Source organism: Oncorhynchus keta, chromosome 16, assembly GCF_023373465.1.
Source record: "Oncorhynchus keta strain PuntledgeMale-10-30-2019 chromosome 16, Oket_V2, whole genome shotgun sequence".
NCBI lineage: Eukaryota > Metazoa > Chordata > Actinopteri > Salmoniformes > Salmonidae > Oncorhynchus > Oncorhynchus keta.
The window spans coordinates 20,936,008-20,961,007 of record NC_068436.1 but is presented as its reverse complement, the minus strand read 5'-3'; the positions used below and the strand labels follow the sequence as shown (position 1 = coordinate 20,961,007).

The following is a 25,000-nucleotide window of genomic DNA, read 5'->3' as shown; positions in this document are numbered from 1 at the left end:
GGTCCAGTATTCATAAAGATGATCAGAGTAGGAGTTCTGATCTAGGATCAGTATTCATAAAGATGATCAGAGTAGGAGTTCTGATCTAGGATCAGGTCCAGTATTCATAAAGATTATCATAGTAGGATTCTGATCTAGGATCAGGTCCAGTATTCATAAAGATGACCAGAGTAGGAGTTCTGATCTAGGATCAGGTCCAGTATTCATAAAGATTATCAGTTCTGATCTAGGATCAGGTCCAGTATTCATAAAGATTATCATAGTAGGAGTTCTGATCTAGGATCAGGTCCAGTGTTCATAAAGATTATCATAGTAGGAGTTCTGATCTAGGATCAGGTCCAGTATTCATAAATATGACCAGAGTAGGAGTTCTGATCAAGGATCAGTATTCATAAAGATGATCAGAGTTCTGATCTAGGATCAGGTCCAGTATTCATAAAGATGACCAGAGTAGGAGTTCTGATCTAGGATCAGTATTCATAAAGATGATCAGAGTAGGAGTTCTGATCTAGGATCAGTATTCATAAAGATGATCAGAGTTCTGATCTAGGATCAGGTCCAGTATTCATAAAGATGACCAGAGTAGGAGTTCTGATCTAGGATCAGGTCCAGTATTCATAAAGATGACCAGAGTAGGAGTTCTGATCTAGGATCAGGTCCAGTATTCATAAAGATGACCAGAGTAGGAGTTCTGATCTAGGATCAGTATTCATAAAGATGATCAGAGTTCTGATCTAGGATCAGGTCCAGTATTCGTAAAGATGATCAGAGTAGGAGTTCTGATCTAGGATCAGTATTCATAAAGATGATCAGAGTAGGAGTTCTGATCTAGGATCAGGTCCAGTATTCATAAAGATGACCAGAGTAGGAGTTCTGATCTAGGATCAGGTCCAGTATTCATAAAGATTATCATAGTAGGAGTTCTGATCTAGGATCAGTATTCATAAATATGATCAGAGTTCTGATCTAGGATCAGGTCCAGTATTCATAAAGATGACCAGAGTAGGAGTTCTGATCTAGGATCAGTATTCATAAAGATGATCAGAGTAGGAGTTCTGATCTAGGATCAGGTCCAGTATTCATAAAGATGACCAGAGTAGGAGTTCTGATCTAGGATCAGGTCCAGTATTCATAAAGATTATCATAGTAGGAGTTCTGATCTAGGATCAGTATTCATAAATATGATCAGAGTTCTGATCTAGGATCAGGTCCAGTATTCATAAAGATGATCAGAGTAGGAGTTCTGATCTAGGATCAGGTCCAGTATTCATAAAGATGATCAGAGTTCTGATCTAGGATCAGGTCCAGTATTCATAAAGATGATCAGAGTTCTGAGCTAGGATCAGATCCAGTATTCATAAAGATGACCAGAGTAGGAGTTCTGATCTAGGATCAGGTCCAGTATTCATAAAGATGACCAGAGTAGGAGTTCTGATCTAGGATCAGTATTCATATATATATATATATATTCATAAAGATGATCAGAGTTCTGATCTAGGATCAGGTCCAGTATTCATAAAGATGATCAGAGTAGGAGTTCTGATCTAGGATCAGTATTCATAAAGATGATCAGAGTTCTGATCTAGGATCAGGTCCAGTATTCATAAAGATGATCAGAGTAGGAGTTCTGATCTAGGATCAGGTCCAGTATTCATAAAGATGACCAGAGTAGGAGTTCTGATCTAGGATCAGTATTCATAAAGATGATCAGAGTTCTGATCTAGGATCAGGTCCAGTATTCATAAAGATGATCAGAGTAGGAGTTCTGATCTAGGATCAGGTCCAGTATTCATAAAGATGATCAGAGTAGGAGTTCTGATCTAGGATCAGGTCCAGTATTCATAAAGATGATCAGAGTTCTGATCTAGGATCAGGTCCAGTATTCATAAAGATTATCATAGTAGGAGTTCTGATCTAGGATCAGGTCCAGTATTCATAAAGATTACCAGAGTAGAAGTTCTGATCTAGGATCAGTATTCATAAAGATGATCAGAGTTCTGATCTAGGATCAGGTCCAGTATTCATAAAGATGATCAGAGTAGGAGTTCTGATCTAGGATAAGGTCCAGTATTCATAAAGATGATCAGAGTAGGAGTTCTGATCTAGGATCAGTATTCATAAAGATGATCAGAGTTCTGATCTAGGATCAGGTCCAGTATTCATAAAGATGATCAGAGTAGGAGTTCTGATCTAGGATCAGGTCCAGTATTCATAAAGATGACCAGAGTAGGAGTTCTGATCTAGGATCAGTATTCATAAAGATGATCAGAGTTCTGATCTAGGATCAGGTCCAGTATTCATAAAGATGATCAGAGTAGGAGTTCTGATCTAGGATCAGGTCCAGTATTCATAAAGATGATCAGAGTAGGAGTTCTGATCTAGGATCAGGTCCAGTATTCATAAAGATTATCATAGTAGGAGTTCTGATCTAGGATCAGGTCCAGTATTCATAAAGATTACCAGAGTAGAAGTTCTGATCTAGGATCAGTATTCATAAAGATGATCAGAGTTCTGATCTAGGATCAGGTCCAGTATTCATAAAGATGATCAGAGTAGGAGTTCTGATCTAGGATAAGGTCCAGTATTCATAAAGATGACCAGAGTAGGAGTTCTGATCTAGGATCAGTATTCATAAAGATGATCAGAGTTCTGATCTAGGATCAGGTCCAGTATTCGTAAAGATGATCAGAGTAGGAGTTCTGATCTAGGATCAGTATTCATAAAGATGATCAGAGTTCTGATCTAGGATCAGGTCCAGTATTCATAAAGATGATCAGAGTAGGAGTTCTGATCTAGGATCAGGTCCAGTATTCATAAAGATGATCAGAGTAGGAGTTCTGATCTAGGATCAGGTCCAGTATTCATAAAGATGATCAGAATTCTGATCTAGGATCAGGTCCAGTATTCATAAAGATGATCAGAGTAGGTGTTCTGATCTAGGATCAGGTCCAGTATTCATAAAGATTACCAGAGTAGGAGTTCTGATCTAGGATCAGTATTCATATATATATATATATATATATTCATAAAGATGATCAGAGTTCTGATCTAGGATCAGGTCCAGTATTCATAAAGATGATCAGAGTAGGAGTTCTGATCTAGGATCAGTATTCATAAAGATGATCAGAGTTCTGATCTAGGATCAGGTCCAGTATTCATAAAGATGATCAGAGTAGGAGTTCTGATCTAGGATCAGGTCCAGTATTCATAAAGATGACCAGAGTAGGAGTTCTGATCTAGGATCAGTATTCATAAAGATGATCAGAGTTCTGATCTAGGATCAGGTCCAGTATTCATAAAGATGATCAGAGTAGGAGTTCTGATCTAGGATCAGGTCCAGTATTCATAAAGATGATCAGAGTAGGAGTTCTGATCTAGGATCAGGTCCAGTATTCATAAAGATGATCAGAGTTCTGATCTAGGATCAGGTCCAGTATTCATAAAGATTATCATAGTAGGAGTTCTGATCTAGGATCAGGTCCAGTATTCATAAAGATTACCAGAGTAGGAGTTCTGATCTAGGATCAGTATTCATAAAGATGATCAGAGTTCTGATCTAGGATCAGGTCCAGTATTCATAAAGATGATCAGAGTAGGAGTTCTGATCTAGGATAAGGTCCAGTATTCATAAAGATGACCAGAGTAGGAGTTCTGATCTAGGATCAGTATTCATAAAGATGATCAGAGTTCTGATCTAGGATCAGGTCCAGTATTCGTAAAGATGATCAGAGTAGGAGTTCTGATCTAGGATCAGTATTCATAAAGATGATCAGAGTTCTGATCTAGGATCAGGTCCAGTATTCGTAAAGATGATCAGAGTAGGAGTTCTGATCTAGGATCGGTATTCATAAAGATGATCAGAGTAGGAGTTCTGATCTAGGATCAGGTCCAGTATTCATAAAGATGACCAGAGTAGGAGTTCTGATCTAGGATCAGGTCCAGTATTCATAAAGATTATCATAGTAGGAGTTCTGATCTAGGATCAGTATTCATAAATATGATCAGAGTTCTGATCTAGGATCAGGTCCAGTATTCATAAAGATGATCAGAGTAGGAGTTCTGATCTAGGATCAGGTCCAGTATTCATAAAGATGATCAGAGTTCTGATCTAGGATCAGGTCCAGTATTCATAAAGATGACCAGAGTAGGAGTTCTGATCTAGGATCAGGTCCGGTATTCATAAAGATGATCAGAGTTCTGATCTAGGATCAGGTCCAGTATGCATAAAGATGACCAGAGTAGGAGTTCTGATCTAGGATCAGGTCCAGTATTCATAAAGATGATCAGAGTTCTGATCTAGGATCAGGTCCAGTATTCATAAAGATGACCAGAGTAGGAGTTCTGATCTAGGATCAGGTCCAGTATTCATAAAGATGACCAGAGTAGGAGTTCTGATCTAGGATCAGGTCCAGTATTCATAAAGATGACCAGAGTAGGAGTTCTGATCTAGGATCAGGTCTGGAATCTGTAGTCCCATTCTGGAACGTTTGGAGGCAGATTCTGGAACTCTTACCGGAAATCTATCTCTGCCAGAGTGTCCAGGAGTTCCGTCCTGACCAGCCAATAGGAACAGTCCTTTAAGGTCAGCAGGTCAACCAGGAGATGCAGACCCAACTCACTCAGAGTGCTGCTACAAAGAGTCATGATGCAATGCTGCAACACACACACACACACACACACACACACGTTATTACACGTAGCGCGCGCACACACACACGTTAATACACAAGAGCACACACACTCTCTCTCTCTCCGTCTCTTACCCTGACTGCAGAGCAGGCCATCTTACAGGTGACAGAGGACTCGTCCTTTAGAGTGTTCTGTAGTACAGGAACTAGATCCACCAGGGACAATGGGTTACCTAGTGGAGAGGAGAGAGGAAGGAGAGGGAGGAGAGAGAAGGAGAGGGAGGAGAGGGGGAGAAGAGGGAGGAGAGAGAGGGGAGGGGAGGGGGAGGAGAGAGAGGGGAGGGGGAGGAGAGGGAGAGGAGAGAGAAGAGGGAGGAGAGGGGGAGAGAGAGGAAAGAGGGAGGAGAGAGGGAGGAGAGGGGGAGAAGAGGGACGAGAGGGAGGAGAGGGGGAGAAGAGGGACGAGAGGGAGCGAGAGGGGGAGAAGAGGGACGAGAGGGAGGAGAGGGGAGAAGAGGGACGAGAGGGAGGAGAGGGGAGAAGAGAGGAGAGAGGGAGGAGAGAAGAGGGAGGAGAGGGGGAGAGAGGGAGGATAGAGGGAGGAGAGAGGGAGGAGAGGGGGAGAGGGGGGGAGACAGGGAGGAGACAGGAAGGGGAGAGAAGAGGGAGGAGAGGGGAGAGAGGAAAGAGGGAGGAGAGAGGGAAGAGAGAGGGAGAGGAGAGGGGGAGAGAGAGGGGAGAGAGGGAGGAGAGGGGGAGGAGAGGGGGAGAGAGAGGGGAGAGAGGGAGGAGAGGGGGGAGGAGAGAGGGAGGAGACAGGGAGGAGACAGGAAGGGAGAGAAGAGGGAGGAGAGGGGGAGAGAGGGAAAGAGGGAGGAGAGGGGAGGAGAGAGGGAAGAGAGAGGGAGAGGAGAGGGGGAGAGAGAGGGGAGAGAGGGAGGAGAGGGGGAGGAGAGGGAGGAGAGGGGAGGAGAGAGGGAGGAGACAGGGAGGAGACAGGGAGGAGACAGGAAGGAGAGAAGAGGGAGGAGAGGGGGAGAGGGGGAGAGGGGGGAGAGGGGGAGGAGACAGGGAGGAGACAGGAAGGGAGAGAAGAGGGAGGAGAGGGGGAGGAGAGGGAAGAGAGGGAGGAGAGGGAGGAGAGAGGGTAGAGGGGAGAGAGAGGGGAGAGGAAGGAGGAGAAGAGAGAGAGACAGAGAGAGAGGAGACCAAAGCAACCATTTATCCAGGTCATGTGACTGACAGATAATAATAATGATCGTTGACTAGATGAGAAGTGATGATCGACATGATGCTGATGGTGACTGGTGTGAACTGGACGATCCACAGCTACAGTGGAGTTTCAGGGGAATCTCTCTAAACGAATGAATCCCCCTCCTACCTGTAGAGGTGTGTTTCAGGGGAATCTCTCTAAACGAATGAATCCCCCTCCTACCTGTAGAGAGGTGTGTTTCAGGGGAATCTCTCTAAACGAATGAATCCCCTCCTACCTGTAGAGAGGTGTGTTTCAGGGGAATCTCTCTAAACGAATGAATCCCCTCCTACCTGTAGAGAGGTGTGTTTTCAGGGGAATCTCTGAACGAATGAATCCCCTCCTACCTGTAGAGAGGTGTTTCAGGAATCTCTAAACGAATGAATCCCCCTCCCTACCTGTAGAGGTGTGTTTCAGGGGAATCTAAACGAATGAATCCTCCTACCTGTAGAGAGGTGTGTTTCAGGGGAATCTCTCTAAACGAATGAATCCCCCTCCTACCTGTAGAGAGGTGTGTTTCAGGGGAATCTCTCTAAACGAATGAATCCCCCTCCTACCTGTAGAGAGGTGTGTTTCAGGGGAATCTCTCTAAACGAATGAATCCCCCTCCTACCTGTAGAGAGGTGTGTTTCAGGGGAATCTCTCTAAACGAATGAATCCCCCTCCTACCTGTAGAGGTGTGTTTCAGGGGAATCTCTGAACGAATGAATCCTCCTACCTGTAGAGGTGTGTTTCAGGGGAATCTCTAAACGAATGAATCCCCTCCTACCTGTAGAGAGGTGTGTTTCAGGGGAATCTCTCTAAACCCCCTCCTACCTGTAGAGGTGTGTTTCAGGGGAATCTCTCTGAACGAATGAATCCCCTCCTAGAGAGTGTTGTAGAGGTGTGTTTCAGGGGAATCTCTGAACGAATGAATCCCCCCTCCTACCTGTAGAGAGGTGTGTTTCAGGAATCTCTAAACGAATGAATCCCCTCCTACCTGTAGAGAGGTGTGTTTCAGGGGAATCTCTAAACGCATGAATCCTCCTACCTGTAGAATGAATCCCCTCCTACCTGTAGAGAGGTGTGTTTCAGGGGAATCTCTCTGAACGAATGAATCCCCCCTCCTACCTGTAGAGAGTGTGTTTCAGGGAATCTCTCTAAACGAATGAATCCTCCTACCTGTAGAGGTGTGTTTCAGGGGACCTCTAAACGAATGAATCCCTCCTACCTGTAGAGAGGTGTGTTTCAGGGGAATCTCTAAACGAATGAATCCCCCTCCTACCTGTAGAGAGTGTGTTTCAGGGGAATCTCTCTCTAAACGAATGAATCCCCTCCTACCTGAGAGAGTGTGTTTCAGGGAATTCTCTGAATGAATGAATCCTCCTACCTGTAGAGGTGTGTTTCAGGGGAATCTCTAAACGAATGAATCCCCTTCTACCTGTAGAGAGGTGTGTTTCAGGGGAATCTCTCTAAACGAATGAATCCCCTCCTACCTGTAGAGGTGTGTTTCAGGGGAATCTCTGAACGAATGCATCCCCTCCTACCTGTAGAGAGGTGTGTTTCAGGGGAATCTCTCTAAACGAATGAATCCCCTCCTACCTGTAGAGGTGTGTTTCAGGGGAATCTCTCTGAACGAATGAATCCCCTCCTACCTGTAGAGGTGTGTTTCAGGGAATCTCTGAACGAATGAATCCCCTCCTACCTGTAGAGAGGTGTGTTTCAGGGGAATCTCTAAACGAATGAATCCTCCTCCTACCTGTAGAGAGGTGTGTTTCAGGGGAATCTCTCTGAACGAATGAATCCCCTCCTACCTGTAGAGGTGTGTTTCAGGGGAATCTCTCTGAACGAATGAATCCCCTCCTACCTGTAGAGAGGTGTGTTTCAGGAATCTCTAAACGAATGAATCCCCCTCCTACCTGTAGAGAGTGTGTTTCAGGGAATCTCTAAACGAATGAATCCCCTCCTACCTGTAGAGAGGTGTGTTTCAGGGGAATCTCTAAACGAATGAATCCCTCCTACCTGTAGAGAGTGTTTTCAGGGAATCTCTCTGAACGAATGAATCCCCTCCTACCTGTAGAGGTGTGTTTCAGGGGAATCTCTCTGAACGAATGAATCCCCCTCCTACCTGTAGAGAGGTGTGTTCAGGGGAATCTCTCTAAACGAATGAATCCCCTCCTACCTGTAGAGAGGTGTGTTTCAGGGGAATCTCTCTGAACGAATGAATCCCCTCCTACCTGTAGAGGTGTGTTTCAGGGGAATCTCTCTGAACGAATGAATCCCCTCCTACCTGTAGAGAGGTGTGTTTCAGGGGAATCTCTCTAAACGAATTAATCCCCTCCTACCTGTAGAGGTGTGTTTCAGGGGAATCTCTGAACGAATGAATCCCCCTCCTACCTGTAGAGAGGTGTGTTTCAGGGGAATCTCTCTAAACGAATGAATCCCCTCCTACCTGTAGAGAGGTGTGTTTCAGGGAATCTCTCTGAATGAATGAATCCCCCTCCTACCTGTAGAGAGGTGTGTTTCAGGGAATCTCTCTAAACGAATTAATCCTCCTACCTGTAAAGAGGTGTGTTTCTAACGAATGAATCCCCCTCCTACCTGTAGAGGTGTGTTTCAGGAATCTCTAAACGAATGAATCCCCTCCTACCTGTAGAGAGGTGTGTTTCAGGGGAATCTCTAAACGAATGAATCCCCTCCTACCTGTAGAGAGTGTGTTTCAGGGGAATCTCTAAACGAATGAATCCCCTCCTACCTGTAGAGGTGTGTTTCAGGGAATCTCTCTGAACGAATGAATCCCTCCTACCTGTAGAGGTGTGTTTCAGGGGAATCTCTCTGAACGAATGAATCCCCCCTACCTGTAGAGAGGTGTGTTTCAGGGGAATCTCTGAACGAATGAATCCCCTCCTACCTGTAGAGAGGTGTGTTTCAGGGGAATCTCTAAACGAATGAATCCCCTCCTACCTGTAGAGAGGTGTGTTTCAGGGGAATCTCTCTGAAACGAATGAATCCCCTCCTACCTGTAGAGAGGTGTGTTTCAGGGGAATCTCTCTAAACGAATGAATCCCCTCCTACCTGTAGAGGTGTGTTTCTCTCTGAACGAATGAATCCCCTCCTACCTGTAGAGAGGTGTGTTTCAGGGAATCTCTAAACGAATGAATCCCCTCCTACCTGTAGAGGTGTGTTTCAGGGGAATCTCTAAACGAATGAATCCCCTCCTACCTGTAGGAGGTGTGTTTCAGGGGAATCTCTAAACGAATGAATCCCCTCCTACCTGTAGAGAGGTGTGTGTTTCAGGGGAATCTCTCTAAACGAATGAATCCCCTCCTACCTGTAGAGGTGTGTTTCAGGGGAATCTCTCTGAACGAATGAATCCTCCTACCTGTAGAGGTGTGTTTCAGGGGAATCTCTAAACCCTGTAGAGAGGTGTGTTTCAGGGGAATCTCTAAACGAATGAATCCCCTCCTACCTGTAGAGGTGTGTTTCAGGGGAATCTCTCTAAACGAATGAATCCTCCTACCTGTAGAGAGGTGTGTTTCAGGGGAATCTCTCTAACGAATGAATCCCCCTCCTACCTGTAGAGGTGTGTTTCAGGGGAATCTCTCTAAACGAATGAATCCCTCCTACCTGTAGAGAGTGTGTTTCAGGGAATCTCTAAACGAATGAATCCCCTCCTACCTGTAGAGAGGGTGTGTTTCAGGGGAATCTCTAAACGAATGAATCCCCCTCCTACCTGTAGAGAGGTGTGTTTCAGGGGAATCTCTCTAAACGAATGAATCCCCCTCCTACCTGTAGAGAGTGTGTTTCAGGGAATCTCTCTAAACGAATGAATCCCCCTCCTACCTGTAGAGAGGTGTGTTTCAGGGAATCTCTCTGAACGAATGAATCCCTCCTACCTGTAGAGGTGTGTTTCAGGGGAATCTCTGAACCCTCCTACCTGTAGAGAGGTGTGTTTCAGGGGAATCTCTCTAATGAATCCCCTCCTACCTGTAGAGAGGTGTGTTTCAGGGGAATCTATCTGAACGAATGAATCCTCCTACCTGTAGAGAGGTGTGTTTCAGGGGAATCTCTCTAAACGAATGAATCCCCTCCTACCTGTAGAGAGGTGTGTTTCAGGAATCTCTAAACGAATGAATCCCCCTCCTACCTGTAGAGAGAATTCAGGAATCTCTCTAAACGAATGAATCCCCTCCTACCTGTAGAGAGTGTGTTTCAGGGAATCTCTCTGAATGAATGAATCCCCTCCTACCTGTAGAGGTGTGTTTCAGGGGAATCTCTCTAAACGAATGAATCCCCTCTACCTGTAGAGAGGTGTGTTTCAGGGGAATCTCTCTAAACGAATGAATCCCCTCCTACCTGTAGAGGTGTGTTTCAGGGGAATCTCTCTGAACGAATGCATCCCCTCCTACCTGTAGAGAGGTGTGTTTCAGGGGGAATCTCTAAACGAATGAATCCTCCTACCTGTAGAGGTGTGTTTCAGGGGAATCCTACCTGTAGAGGTGTGTTTCAGGGGAATCTCTGAACGAATGAATCCCCTCCTACCTGTAGAGAGGTGTGTTTCAGGGAATCTCTAAACGAATGAATCCCCCTCCTACCTGTAGAGGTGTGTTTCAGGGGAATCTCTAAACGAATGAATCCCCCTCCTACCTGTAGAGAGGTGTGTTTCAGGGGAATCTCTCTGAACGAATGAATCCCCCTCCTACCTGTAGAGGTGTGTTTCAGGGAATCTCTCTGAACGAATGAATCCCCTCCTACCTGTAGAGAGGTGTGTTTCAGGGAATCTCTAAACGAATGAATCCCCCTCCTACCTGTAGAGAGTGTGTTTCAGGGGAATCTCTCTAAACGAATGAATCCCCTCCTACCTGTAGAGGTGTGTTTCAGGGGAATCTCTCTGAGCGAATGAATCCCCTCCTACCTGTAGAGAGGTGTGTTTCAGGGAATCTCTCTGAACGAATGAATCCCCTCCTACCTGTAGAGGTGTGTTTCAGGGGAATCTCTGAACGAATGAATCCCCTCCTACCTGTAGAGGTGTGTTTCAGGGAATCTCTCTAAACGAATGAATCCCCTCCTACCTGTAGAGAGGTGTGTTTCAGGGAATCTCTCTGAACGAATGAATCCCCTCCTACCTGTAGAGGTGTGTTTCAGGGAATCTCTCTGAACGAATGAATCCCCTCCTACCTGTAGAGAGGTGTGTTTCAGGGAATCTCTAAACGAATTAATCCCCCTCCTACCTGTAGAGGTGTGTTTCAGGGGAATCTCTCTGAACGAATGAATCCCCTCCTACCTGTAGAGAGGTGTGTTTCAGGGGAATCTCTCTAAACGAATGAATCCCCCTCCTACCTGTAGAGAGGTGTGTTTCAGGGAATCTCTCTGAATGAATGAATCCCCTCCTACCTGTAGAGAGGTGTGTTTCAGGGAATCTCTCTAAACGAATGAATCCCCTCCTACCTGTAAAGAGGTGTGTTTCAGGGGAATCTCTCTGAAACGAATGAATCCCCTCCTACCTGTAGAGGTGTGTTTCAGGGAATCTCTAAACGAATGAATCCCCTCCTACTTGTAGAGAGGTGTGTTTCAGGGGAATCTCTCTAAACGAATGAATCCCCTCCTACCTGTAGAGAGGTGTGTTTCAGGGAATCTCTCTAAACGAATGAATCCCCTCCTACCTGTAGAGGTGTGTTTCAGGGAATCTCTAAACGAATGAATCTCCTACCTGTAGAGGTGTGTTTCAGAATGAATCCCCTCCTACCTGTAGAGGTGTGTTTCAGGGGAATCTCTCTGAACGAATGAATCCCCTCCTACCTGTAGAGAGGTGTGTTTCAGGGGAATCTCTCTAAACGAATGAATCCCCTCCTACCTGTAGAGAGGTGTGTTTCAGGGGAATCTCTCTGAACGAATGAATCCCCCTCCTACCTGTAGAGAGGTGTGTTTCAGGGAATCTCTCCTCTCCTACCTGTAGAGGTGTTTCAGGGGAATGAATGAATCCCTCCTACCTGTAGAGAGGTGTGTTTCAGGGGAATCTCTCTGAACGAATGAATCCCCCCTCCTACCTGTAGAGGTGTGTTTCAGGGGAATCTCTCTAAACGAATGAATCCCCTCCTACCTGTAGAGAGGTGTGTTTCAGGGGAATCTCTCTAAACGAATGAATCCCCTCCTACCTGTAGAGAGGTGTGTTTCAGGGGAATCTCTCTAACGAATGAATCCCCTCCTACCTGTAGAGGTGTGTTTCAGGGGAATCTCTCTGAACGAATGAATCCCCTCCTACCTGTAGAGGTGTGTTTCAGGGGAATCTCTCTGAACGAATGAATCCCCCTACCTGTAGAGAGGTGTTTCCTGTAGAATGAATCCCCTCCTACCTGGAGGTGTGTTTCAGGGAATCTCTCTAAACGAATGAATCCCCTCCTACCTGTAGAGAGTGTGTTTCAGGGAATCTATCTGAACGAATGAATCCCCCTCCTACCTGTAGAGGTGTGTTTCAGGGAATCTCTCTGAACGAATGAATCCCCTCCTACCTGTAGAGAGGTGTGTTTCAGGGGAATCTCTCTAAACGAATGAATCCCCCTCCTACCTGTAGAGAGGTGTGTTTCAGGGAATCTCTCTGAATCCCCTCCTACCTGTAGAGAGGTGTGTTTCAGGGGAATCTCTCTAAACGAATGAATCCCCCTCCTACCTGTAGAGGTGTGTTTCAGGGGTCTCTCTAAACGAATGAATCCCCTCCTACCTGTAGAGAGGTGTGTTTCAGGGAATCTCTCTGAACGAATGAATCCCCCCTGTAGAGGTGTTTCAGGGAATCTCCTGAACTGTACCTGTAGAGGTGTGTTTCAGGGGAATCTCTCTAAACGAATGAATCCCCTCCTACCTGTAGAGAGGTGTGTTTCAGGGAATCTCTAAACGAATGAATCCCCTCCTACCTGTAGAGGTGTGTTTCAGGGGAATCTCTGAACGAATGCATCCCCTCCTACCTGTAGAGAGGTGTGTTTCAGGGAATCTCTCTAAACGAATGAATCCCCTCCTACCTGTAGAGGTGTGTTTCAGGGGAATCTCTCTGAACGAATGAATCCCCTCCTACCTGTAGAGGTGTGTTTCAGGGGAATCTCTGAACTGAATCCTCCTACCTGTAGAGAGGTGTGTTTCAGGGGAATCTCTAAACGAATGAATCCCCTCCTACCTGTAGAGGTGTGTTTCAGGGAATCTCTCTGAACGAATGAATCCCCTCCTACCTGTAGAGGTGTGTTTCAGGGAATCTCTGAACGAATGAATCCCCCTCCTACCTGTAGAGGTGTGTTTCAGGGGAATCTCTCAAACGAATGAATCTCCTACCTGTAGAGAGGTGTTCAGGGGAATCTCTAAACCCCCTCCTACCTGTAGAGAGGTGTGTTTCAGGGAATCTCTCTAAACGAATGAATCCCCTCCTACCTGTAGAGAGGTGTGTTTCAGGGAATCTCTCTAACGAATGAATCCCCTCCTACCTGTAGAGGTGTGTTTCAGGGGAATCTCTCTGAACGAATGAATCCCCTCCTACCTGTAGAGAGGTGTGTTTCAGGGAATCTCTCTAACGAATGAATCCCCTCCTACCTGTAGAGGTGTGTTTCAGGGGAATCTCTCTGAACGAATGAATCCCCCTCCTACCTGTAGAGAGGGGAATCTCTGAACGAATGTTCCTACCTGTAGAGAGGTGAATCTCTCTAAACGAATTAATCCCCTCCTACCTGTAGATGAGGGATCCCCCTCCTACCTGTAGAGAGGTGTGTTTCAGGGGAATCTCTCTAAACGAATGAATCCCCTCCTACCTGTAGAGAGGTGTGTTTCAGGGAATCTCTGAATGAATGAATCCCCTCCTACCTGTAGGAGTGTGTTTCAGGGAATCTCTCTAAACGAATTAATCCCCTCCTACCTGTAAAGAGGTGTGTTTCAGGGGAATCTCTCTAAACGAATGAATCCCCTCCTACCTGTAGAGGTGTGTTTCAGGGGAATCTCTCTAAACGAATGAATCCCCTCCTACCTGTAGAGAGTGTGTTTCAGGGAATCTCTCTAAACGAATGAATCCCCCCCTACCTGTAGAGAGGTGTGTTTCAGGGGAATCTCTCTAAACGAATGAATCCCCTCCTACCTGTAGAGGTGTGTTTCAGGGGAATCTCTAAACGAATGAATCCCCTCCTACCTGTAGAGGTGTGGGAATTTCTGAACGAATGAATCTCCTACCTGTAGAGAGGTGTGTTTCAGGGGAATGAATGAATCCCCTCCTACCTGTAGAGAGGTGTGTTTCAGGGAATCTCTCTAAACGAATGAATCCCCTCCTACCTGTAGAGAGGTGTGTTTCAGGGGAATCTCTCTGAACGAATGAATCCCCCTCCTACCTGTAGAGAGGTGTGTTTCAGGGGAATCTCTCTAACGAATGAATCCCCTCCTACCTGTAGAGGTGTGTTTCAGGGGAATCTAACCTGTAGAGAGGTGTGTTTCAGGGGAATCTCTCTAAACGAATGAATCCCCTCCTACCTGTAGAGGTGTGTTTCAGGGGAATCTCTCTAAACGAATGAATCCCCTCCTACCTGTAGGGAGGTGTGTTTCAGGGGAATCTCTCTAAACGAATGAATCCCCTCCTACCTGTAGAGAGGTGTGTTTCAGGGGAATCCCCTCCTACCTGTAGAGGTGTGTTTCAGGGGAATCTCTGAATGAATCCCCTCTACCTGTAGAGGTGTGTTTCAGGGAATCTCTCTAAACGAATGAATCCCCTCCTACCTGTAGAGAGGTGTGTTTCAGGGGAATCTCTAAACGAATGAATCCCCTCCTACCTGTAGAGAGGTGTTTTCAGGGGAATCTCTCTGAACGAATGAATCCCCCTCCTACCTGTAGAGAGGTGTGTTTCAGGGGAATCTCTCTAAACGAATGAATCCCCCTCCTACCTGTAGAGAGTGTGTTTCAGGGAATCTCTAAACGAATGAATCCCCTCCTACCTGTAGAGAGGTGTGTTTCAGGGGAATCTCTAAACGAATGAATCCCCTCCTACCTGTAGAGAGGTGTGTTTCAGGGGAATCTCTCTAAACGAATGAATCCCCTCCTACCTGAGAGAGTGTGTTTCAGGGGAATCTCTCTGAATGAATGAATCCCCCTCCTACCTGTAGAGGTGTGTTTCAGGGGAATCTCTCTAAACGAATGAATCCCCTTCTACCTGTAGAGAGGTGTGTTTCAGGGGAATCTCTCTAAACGAATGAATCCCCCTCCTACCTGTAGAGGTGTGTTTCAGGGGAATCTCTCTGAACGAATGAATCCCCCTCCTACCTGTAGAGAGGTGTGTTTCAGGGGAATCTCTAAACGAATGAATCCCCTCCTACCTGTAGAGAGGTGTGTTTCAGGGGAATCTCTCTAAACGAATGAATCCCCCTCCTACCTGTAGAGGTGTGTTTCAGGGGAATCTCTCTGAACGAATGAATCCCCTCCTACCTGTAGAGAGGTGTGTTTCAGGGGAATCTCTCTGAACGAATGAATCCCCTCCTACCTGTAGAGAGGTGTGTTTCAGGGGAATCTCTCTGAACGAATGAATCCCCCTCCTACCTGTAGAGGTGTGTTTCAGGGGAATTCTCTGAACGAATGAATCCCCTCCTACCTGTAGAGAGGTGTGTTTCAGGAATCTCTCTAAACGAATGAATCCCCTCCTACCTGTAGAGAGTGTGTTTCAGGGAATCTCTAAACGAATGAATCCCCCCTCCTACCTGTAGAGAGGTGTGTTTCAGGGGAATCTCTAAACGAATGAATCCCCCTCCTACCTGTAGAGAGGTGTGTTTCAGGGGAATCTCTCTGAACGAATGAATCCCCTCCTACCTGTAGAGGTGTGTTTCAGGGGAATCTCTGAACGAATGAATCCTCCTACCTGTAGAGAGGTGTTCAGGGGAATCTCTAAACGAATGAATCCTCCTACCTGTAGAGAGGTGTGTTTCAGGGAATCTCTGAACGAATGAATCCTCCTACCTGTAGAGGTGTGTTTCAGGGGAATCTCTCTGAACGAATGAATCCCCTCCTACCTGTAGAGAGGTGTGTTTCAGGGGAATCTCTAAACGAATGAATCCCCTCCTACCTGTAGAGGTGTGTTTCAGGGGAATCTCTCTGAACGTGTTCCTACCTGTAGGGGAAATCTCTCTAAACGAATGAATCCCCTCCTACCTGTAGAGAGTGTGTTTCAGGGGAATCTCTCTGAATGAATGAATCCCCTCCTACCTGTAGAGAGGTGTGTTTTAGGGGAATCTCTCTAAAACGAATTAATCCCTCCTACCTGTAAAGAGGTGTGTTTCAGGGGAATCTCTCTGAACGAATGAATCCCCTCCTACCTGTAGAGGTGTGTTTCAGGGGAATCTTCTAAACGAATGAATCCCTCCTACCTGTAGAGAGGTGTGTTTCAGGGGAATCTCTCTAAACGAATGAATCCCCCTCCTACCTGTAGAGAGGTGTGTTTCAGGGAATCTCTCTAAACGAATGAATCCCCTCCTACCTGTAGAGGTGTGTTTCAGGGAATCTCTCCTAAACGTGAATTTCAGGGGAAATCTCTCTAAACGAATGAATCCCCTCCTACCTGTAGAGGTGTGTTTCAGGGGAATCTCTCTGAACGAATGAATCCCCTCCTACCTGTAGAGAGGTGTGTTTCAGGGAATCTCTAAACGAATGAATCCCCTCCTACCTGTAGAGAGGTGTGTTTCAGGGGAATCTCTCTGAATGAATGAATCCCCTCCTACCTGTAGAGAGGTGTGTTTCAGGGGAATCTCTCTGAACGAATGAATCCCCTCCTACCTGTAGAGAGTGTGTTTCAGGGGAATCTCTAAACGAATGAATCCCCTCCTACCTGTAGAGGGTGTGTTTCAGGGTGAATCTCTGAAACGAATGAATCCCCCCTCCTACCTGTAGAGAGGTGTGTTTCAGGGAATCTCTAAACGAATGAATCCCCTCCTACCTGTAGAGAGGTGTGTTTCAGGGAATCTCTCTGAAACGAATGAATCCCCTACCTGTAGAGAGTGTGTTTCAGGGAATCTCTCTAACGTACCTGTAGAGGTGTGTTTCAGGGGAATCTCTCTAAACGAATGAATCCTCCTACCTGTAGAAGAGGTGTGTTTCAGGGAATCTCTAAACGAATGAATCCTCCTACCTGAGAGGGGATCCCCCCCTCCTACCTGTAGAGAGGTGTGTTTCAGGGGAATCTCTAAACGAATGAATCCTCCTACCTGTAGAGGTGTGTTTCAGGGAATCTCTCTGAACGAATGAATCCCCTCCTACCTGTAGAGAGGTGTGTTTCAGGGGAATCTCTCTAAACGAATGAATCCCCTCCTACCTGTAGAGAGGTGTGTTTCAGGGGAATCTCTAAACGAATGAATCCTCCTACCTGTAGAGAGGTGTGTTTCAGGGGAATCTCTAAACGAATGAATCCCCTCCTACCTGTAGAGAGGTGTGTTTCAGGGGAATCTCTCTGAACTAATGAATCCTCCTACCTGTAGAGGTGTGTTTCAGGGGAATCTCTCTAAACGAATGAATCCCCCTCCTACCTGTAGAGAGGTGTGTTTCAGGGGAATCTCTAAACGAATGAATCCCCCTCCTACCTGTAGAGAGGGTGTGTTTCAGGAATCTCTAAACGAATGAATCCCCCTCCTACCTGTAGAGGTGTGTTTCAGGGAATCTCTCTGAACGAATGAATCCCCTCCTACCTGTAGAGGTGTGTTTCAGGGGAATCTATCTGAACGAATGAATCCCCTCCTACCTGTAGAGAGTGTGTTTCAGGGGAATCTCTCTAAACGAATGAATCCTCCTACCTGTAGAGAGTGTGTTTTCAGGGGAATCTCTCTGAACTGAATCCCCTCCTACCTGTAGAGAGGTGTTTCAGGGGTTTCTAAACGAATGAGGGAAACTCTAAACGAATGAATCCCCTCCTACCTGTAGAGGTGTGTTTCAGGGGAATCTCTGAACGAATGAATCCCCTCCTACCTGTAGAGAGTGTGTTTCAGGGAATCTCTCTAAACGAATGAATCCCCTCCTACCTCCTACCTGTAGAGAGAGTGTGTTTCAGGGGAATCTCTCTGAACGAATGAATCCCCTCCTACCTGTAGAGAGGTGTTTCAGGGGAATCTCTCTGAACGAATGAATCCCCTCCTACCTGTAGAGGTGTTTCAGGGAATCTCTAAACAATGAATCCCCCCTACCTGTAGAGAGGTGTGTTTCAGGGGAATCTCTCTGAATCTAATCCCCCTCCTACCTGTAGAGGTGTGTTTCAGGGAATCTCTAAACGAATGAATCCCCCCTCCTACCTGTAGAGGTGTGTTTCAGGGGAATCTCTCTGAACGAATGCATCCCCCTCCTACCTGTAGAGAGGTGTGTTTCAGGGAATCTCTAAACGAATGAATCCCCCTCCTACCTGTAGAGGTGTGTTTCAGGGGAATCTCTCTAAACGAATGAATCCCCCTCCTACCTGTAGAGGTGTTTTCAGGGGAATCTCTCTGAACGAATGAATCCCCTCCTACCTGTAGAGAGGTGTGTTTCAGGGGAATCTCTCTAAACGAATGAATCCCTCCTACCTGTAGAGAGTGTGTTTCAGGGGAATCTCTGAACGAATGAATCCCCCTCCTACCTGTAGAGAGTGTGTTTCAGGGGAATCTCTAAACGAATGAATCCCCCTCCTACCTGTAGAGAGGTGTGTTTCAGGGAATCTCTCTAAACGAATGAATCCCCCTCCTACCTGTAGAGGGTGTGTTTCAGGGGAATCTCTCTAAACGAATGAATCCCCCTCCTACCTGTAGAGGTGTGTTTCAGGGGAATCTCTAAACGAATGAATCCCCTCCTACCTGTAGAGAGAAGGGGAATCTCTCTGAACGAATGAATCCCCTCCTACCTGTAGAGGTGTGTTTCAGGGGAATCTCTCTAAACGAATGAATCCCCTCCTACCTGTAGAGAGGTGTGTTTCAGGGAATCTCTAAACGAATGAATCCTCCCCTCCTGAAGAGGTGTGTTTCAGGGGAATCTGAATCCTCCTACCTGTAGAGAGTGTGTTTCAGGGGAATCTCTCTGAACGAATGAATCCCCTCCTACCTGTAGAGGTGTGTTTCAGGGAATCTCTGAACGAATGAATCCCCTCCTACCTGTAGAGAGGTGTGTTTCAGGGGAATCTCTCTAAACGAATGAATCCCCTCCTACCTGTAGAGGTGTGTTTCAGGGGAATCTCTCTAAACGAATGAATCCCCTCCTACCTGTAGAGAGGTGTGTTTCAGGGGAATCTCTCTGAACGAATGAATCCCCTCCTACCTGTAGAGAGGTGTGTTTCAGGGGAATCTCTAAACGAATGAATCCCCCTCCTACCTGTAGAGAGGTGTGTTTCAGGGAATCTCTCTGAACGAATGAATCCTCCTACCTGTAGAGAGGTGTGTTTCAGGGGAATCTCTCTAAACGAATGAATCCCTCCTACCTGTAGAGGTGTGTTTCAGGGGAATCTCTGAACGAATGAATCCCCTCCTACCTGTAGAGAGGTTTCCCCTCCTCCTACCTGTAGAGAGGTGTGTTTCAGGGAATCTCTCTGAACGAATGAATCCCCTCCTACCTGTAGAGGTGTGTTTCAGGGGAATCTCTCTGAACGAATGAATCCCCTCCTACCTGTAGAGGTGTGTTTCAGGGGAATCTCTCTAAACGAATGAATCCCCTCCTACCTGTAGAGGTGTTTCAGGGAATCTCTCTAAACGAATGAATCCCCCTCCTAAACGAATGAAATCCTGAACGAATGAATCCCTCCTACCTGTAGAGAGGTGTGTTTCAGGGGAATCTCTCTGAACGAATGAATCCCCTCCTACCTGTAGAGAGTGTGTTTCAGGGGAATCTCTCTAAACGAATGAATCCCCTCCTACCTGTAGAGAGGTGTGTTTCAGGGGAATCTCTCTAAACAAATGAATCCCCTCCTACCTGTAGAGAGGTGTGTTTCAGGGGAATCTCTCTAAACGAATGAATCCCCCTCCTACCTGTAGAGGGGGAATGTGAATTCCTACCTGTAGGGAAATCTCTAAACGAATGAATCCCCTCCTACCTGTAGAGGTGTGTTTCAGGAATCTCTCTGAACGAATGAATCCCCTCCTACCTGTAGAGGTGTGTTTCAGGGGAATCTCTCTGAACGAATGAATCCCCCTCCTACCTGTAGAGAGGTGTGTTTCAGGGAATCTCTCTAAACGAATGAATCCCCTCCTACCTGTAGAGGTGTGTTTCAGGGAATCTCTCTGAACGAATGAATCCCCTCCTACCTGTAGAGAGGTGTGTTTCAGGGAATCTCTAAACGAATGAATCCCCCTCCTACCTGTAGAGAGGTGTGTTTCAGGGAATCTCTCTAAACGAATGAATCCCCTCCCTACCTGTAGAGAGGTGTGTTTCAGGGGAATCTCTAAACGAATGAATCCCCTCCTACCTGTAGAGAGGGTGTGTTTCAGGGGAATCTCTCTAAACGAATGAATCCCCCTCCTACCTGTAGAGGTGTGTTTCAGGGGAATCTCTAAACTGAACGTAGATGAAATCCTAACCCCCTCCTACCTGTAGAGGTGTGTTTCTGTGTTTTCAGGGAATCTCTAAACTAATGAATCCCTCCTACCTGTAGAGAGTTGTTTCAGGGAATCTCTCTAAACGAATGAATCCCCCTCCTACCTGTAGAGGTGTGTTTCAGGGGAATCTCTCTAAACGAATGAATCCCCTCCTACCTGTAGAGGTGTGTTTCAGGGGAATCTCTCTAACGAATGAATCCCCCTCCTACCTGTAGAGAGGTGTGTTTCAGGGGAATCTCTCTAACGAATGAATCCCCTCCTACCTGTAGTAGAGGTGTGTTTCAGGGAATCTCTCTAAACGAATGAATCCCCTCCTACCTGTAGAGGTGTGTTTCAGGGAATCTCTCTGAACGAATGAATCCCCTCCTACCTGTAGAGGTGTGTTTCAGGGGAATCTCTCTAAACGAATGAATCCCCCTCCTACCTGTAGAGGTGTGTTTCAGGGAATCTCTCTAAACAAATGAATCCCCCTCCTACCTGTAGAGGTGTGTGTTTCAGGGAATGAATGAATCCCCTCCTACCTGTAGAGGTGTGTTTCAGGGGAATCTCTCTAACGAATGAATCCCCTCCTACCTGTAGAGGTGTGTTTCAGGGAATCTCTCTGAACGAATGAATCCCCCTACCTGTAGAGGTGTGTTTCCTCTCTGAACTGAATCCCCTCCTACCTGTAGAGGTGTGTTTCAGGGGAATCTCTCTAAACGAATGAATCCCCTCCTACCTGTAGAGAGGTGTGTTTCAGGAATCTCTCTAAACGAATGAATCCCCCTCCTACCTGTAGAGAGGTGTGTTTCAGGGGAATCTCTCTAAACGAATGAATCCCCCTCCTACCTGTAGAGGTGTGTTTCAGGGGAATCTCTCTAAACGAATGAATCCCCCTCCTACCTGTAGAGGTGTGTTTCAGGGGAATCTCTCTAAACGAATGAATCCCCCTCCTACCTGTAGAGGTGTGTTTCAGGGGAATCTCTCTGAACGAATGAATCCCCCTCCTACCTGTAGAGAGGTGTGTTTCAGGGGAATCTCTCTGAACGAATGAATCCCCTCCTACCTGTAGAGGTGTGTTTCAGGGGAATCTCTCTGAACGAATGAATCCCCTCCTACCTGTAGAGGTGTGTTTCAGGGAATCTCTCTAACCCCTCCTACCTGTATGAATCCCCCTCCTACCTGTAGAGGGGTGTGTTTCAGGAATCTCTCTAAACGAATGAATCCCCTCCTACCTGTAGAGGTGTGTTTCAGGGAATCTCTCTAAACGAATGAATCCCCTCCTACCTGAGAGTGTGTTTCAGGGGAATCTCTCTGAATCCCCTCTACCTGTAGAGGTGTGTTTCAATGAATCCCCTCCTACCTGTAGAGAGGTGTGTTTCAGGGGAATCTCTCTAAACGAATGAATCCTCCTACCTGTAGAGAGTGTGTTTCAGAATCCCCCTCCTACCTGTAGAGAGTGTGTTTCAGGGGAATCTCTCTGAACGAATGAATCCCCTCCTACCTGTAGAGAGTGTGTTTCAGGGGAATCTCTCTGAACGAATGAATCCCCCTCCTACCTGTAGAGAGGTGTGTTTCAGGGGAATCTCTCTAAACGAATGAATCCCCTCCTACCTGTAGAGAGGTGTGTTTCAGGGAATCTCTAAACGAATGAATCCCCCTCCTACCTGTAGAGAGGTGTGTTTCAGGGAATCTCTCTAAACGAATGAATCCCCCTCCTACCTGTAGAGGTGTGTTTCAGGGAATCTCTCTAAACGAATGAATCCCCTCCTACCTGTAGAGAGTGTGTTTCAGGGGAATCTCTCTGAACGAATGAATCCCCCTCCTACCTGTAGAGGTGTTTTCAGGGGAATCTCTCTGAACGAATGAATCCCCTCCTACCTGTAGAGAGGTGTGTTTCAGGGGAATCTCTCTAAACGAATGAATCCCCTCCTACCTGTAGAGAGTGTGTTTCAGGGAATCTCTCTGAACGAATCTCCTACCTGTAGAACAGAATCTCTGAACTAATGAATCCCCCTCCTACCTGTAGAGGTGTGTTTCAGGGGAATCTCTCTAAACGAATGAATCCCCTCCTACCTGTAGAGAGGTGTGTTTCAGGGGAATCTCTCTAAACGAATGAATCCCCCTCCTACCTGTAGAGAGTGTGTTTCAGGGGAATCTCTCTCTGAACGAATGAATCCCCTCCTACCTGTAGAGGTGTGTTTCAGGGGAATCTCTCTAACGAATGAATCCCCCTCCTACCTGTAGAGAGGTGTGTTTCAGGGAATCTCTCTAAACGAATGAATCCCCCTCCTACCTGTAGAGGTGTGTTTCAGGGAATCTCTCTGAACCCCCCCTCCTACCTGTAGAGAGTGTGTTTCAGGGGAATCTCTCTGAAACGAATGAATCCCCTCCTACCTGTAGAGAGTGTGTTTCAGGGAATCTCTCTGAACGAATGAATCCCCCTCCTACCTGTAGAGGTGTGTTTCAGGGGAATCTCTCTGAATCGAATGAATCCCCCTCCTACCTGTAGAGAGGTGTGTTTCAGGGGAATCTCTCTAAACGAATGAATCCCCCTCCTACCTGTAGAGAGGTGTGTTTCAGGGGAATCTCTCTAAACGAATGAATCCCCCTCCTACCTGTAGAGGTGTGTTTCAGGGGAATCTCTCTAAACGAATGAATCCCCTCCTACCTGTAGAGAGGTGTGTTTCAGGGGAATCTCTCTAAACGAATGAATCCCTACCTGTAGAGGTGTGTTTCAGGGGAATCTCTCTAAACGAATGAATCCCCTCCTACCTGTAGAGGTGTGTTTCAGGGAATCTCTCTAAACGAATGAATCCCCCTCCTACCTGTAGAGAGTGTGTTTCAGGGGAATCTCTCTAAACGAATGAATCCCCTCCTACCTGTAGAGGTGTGTTTCAGGGGAATCTCTCTAATCCCCCTCCTACCTGTAAGAGGTGAATCCCCCTCCTACCTGTAGAGAGGTGTGTTTCAGGGGAATCTCTCTGAACCTGAGATGAGGGGATCCCCCCCTCCTACCTGTAGAGAGTGTGTTTCAGGGAATCTCTCTAAACGAATGAATCCCCTCCTACCTGTAGAGAGGTGTGTTTCAGGGGAATCTCTCTGAACGAATGAATCCCCTCCTACCTGTAGAGGTGTGTTTCAGGGGAATCTCTCTAAACGAATGAATCCCCTCCTACCTGTAGAGAGGTGTGTTTCAGGGGAATCTCTGAACCTGAATCCCCTCCTACCTGTAGAGAGGTGTGTTTCAGGGGAATCTCTCTAAACGAATGAATCCCCTCCTACCTGTAGAGAGTGTGTTTCAGGGGAATCTCTCTGAACGAATGAATCCCCTCCTACCTGTAGAGAGGTGTGTTTCAGGGGAATCTCTCTAAACGAATGAATCCCCTCCTACCTGTAGAGAGGTGTGTTTCAGGGAATCTCTCTGAAACGAATGAATCCCCTCCTACCTGTAGAGAGGGTGTGTTTCAGGGAATCTCTCTGAACGAATGAATCCCCTCCTACCTGTAGAGGTGTGTTTCAGGGGAATCTCTCTAGAGAATGAATGTGTTTCAGGGGAATCTCTCTAAACGAATGAATCCCCCCTACCTGTAGAGAGTGTGTTTCAGGGAATCTCTCTGAACGAATGAATCCCCCCTACCTGTAGAGAGGTGTGTTTCAGGGAATCTCTCTGAACGAATGAATCCCCCTCCTACCTGTAGAGAGTTTCAGTCTCTCTAAACGAATGTTTACCTGTAGGGGAATCTCTCTAAACGAATGAATCCCCCTCCTACCTGTAGAGAGGTGTGTTTTCAGGGAATCTCTGAGAATGAATCCCTCCTACCTGTAGAGAGTGTGTTTCAGGGGAATCTCTCTAAACGAATGAATCCCCCCTACCTGTAGAGAGTGTGTTTCAGGGGAATCTCTCTAAACGAATGAATCCCCTCCTACCTGTAGAGGTGTGTTTCAGGGGAATCTCTCTAAACGAATGAATCCCCTCCTACCTGTAGAGGTGTGTTTCTCTAGGAATCCCCCTCCTACCTGTAGAGAGGTGTGTTTCAGGGAATCTCTCTAAACTCCCCCTCCTACCTGTAGAGGTGTTTCAGGGGAATCTCTGAACGAATGAATCCCCCCCTACCTGTAGAGAGGTGTGTTTCAGGGAATCTCTAAACGAATGAATCCCCTCCTACCTGTAGAGAGGTGTGTTTCAGGGGAATCTCTCTAAACGAATGAATCCCCTCCTACCTGTAGAGGTGTGTTTCAGGGGAATCTCTCTAAACGAATGAATCCCCCTCCTACCTGTAGAGAGTGTGTTTCAGGGGAATCTCTCTAAACGAATGACCTCCTACCTGTAGAGGTGTGTTTCAGGGGAATCTCCCGAATGAATCCCCTCCTACCTGTAGAGGTGTGTTTCAGGGAATCTCTCTAAACGAATGAATCCCCTCCTACCTGTAGAGGTGTGTTTCAGGGGAATCTCTCTAAACGAATGAATCCCCCTCCTACCTGTAGAGAGGTGTGTTTCAGGGGAATCTCTAAACGAATGAATCCCCTCCTACCTGTAGAGGTGTGTTTCAGGGAATCTCTCTTGAACGAATGAATGAGGTTTTCAGGGGAATCTCTCGAATGAAATCCCCTCCTACCTG

At 46.6% G+C, this 25,000-nt stretch overlaps 1 protein-coding gene and 1 long non-coding RNA gene across 4 annotated transcripts in view; one reads left to right on the top strand and one right to left on the bottom strand.

The window, feature by feature from the left end:
• LOC127907901 (huntingtin-like) overlaps nucleotides 1-25,000 on the bottom strand; it is a 200,570-nt gene that overhangs the window by 118,081 nt on the left and 57,489 nt on the right. The window contains 2 exon segments of the mRNA XM_052464365.1: nucleotides 4,514-4,653; nucleotides 4,764-4,866. Coding sequence (XP_052320325.1) covers nucleotides 4,514-4,653; nucleotides 4,764-4,866 — 243 coding nt within the window.
• LOC127908051 (uncharacterized) overlaps nucleotides 5,966-25,000 on the top strand; it is a 19,561-nt gene continuing 526 nt past the window's right edge. The window contains exons 1-5 of one of the 3 annotated variants that reach the window (XR_008066054.1): nucleotides 5,969-6,073; nucleotides 6,336-6,557; nucleotides 15,090-15,145; nucleotides 21,182-21,399; nucleotides 22,895-23,004. This is a non-coding gene — a long non-coding RNA (uncharacterized LOC127908051). Of the gene's footprint in view, nucleotides 6,074-6,335; nucleotides 6,558-15,035; nucleotides 15,146-21,181; nucleotides 21,400-22,894; nucleotides 23,005-25,000 lie in introns of all 3 variants that reach the window. The other 2 variants (XR_008066056.1, XR_008066055.1) reach the window with 2 other exon arrangements.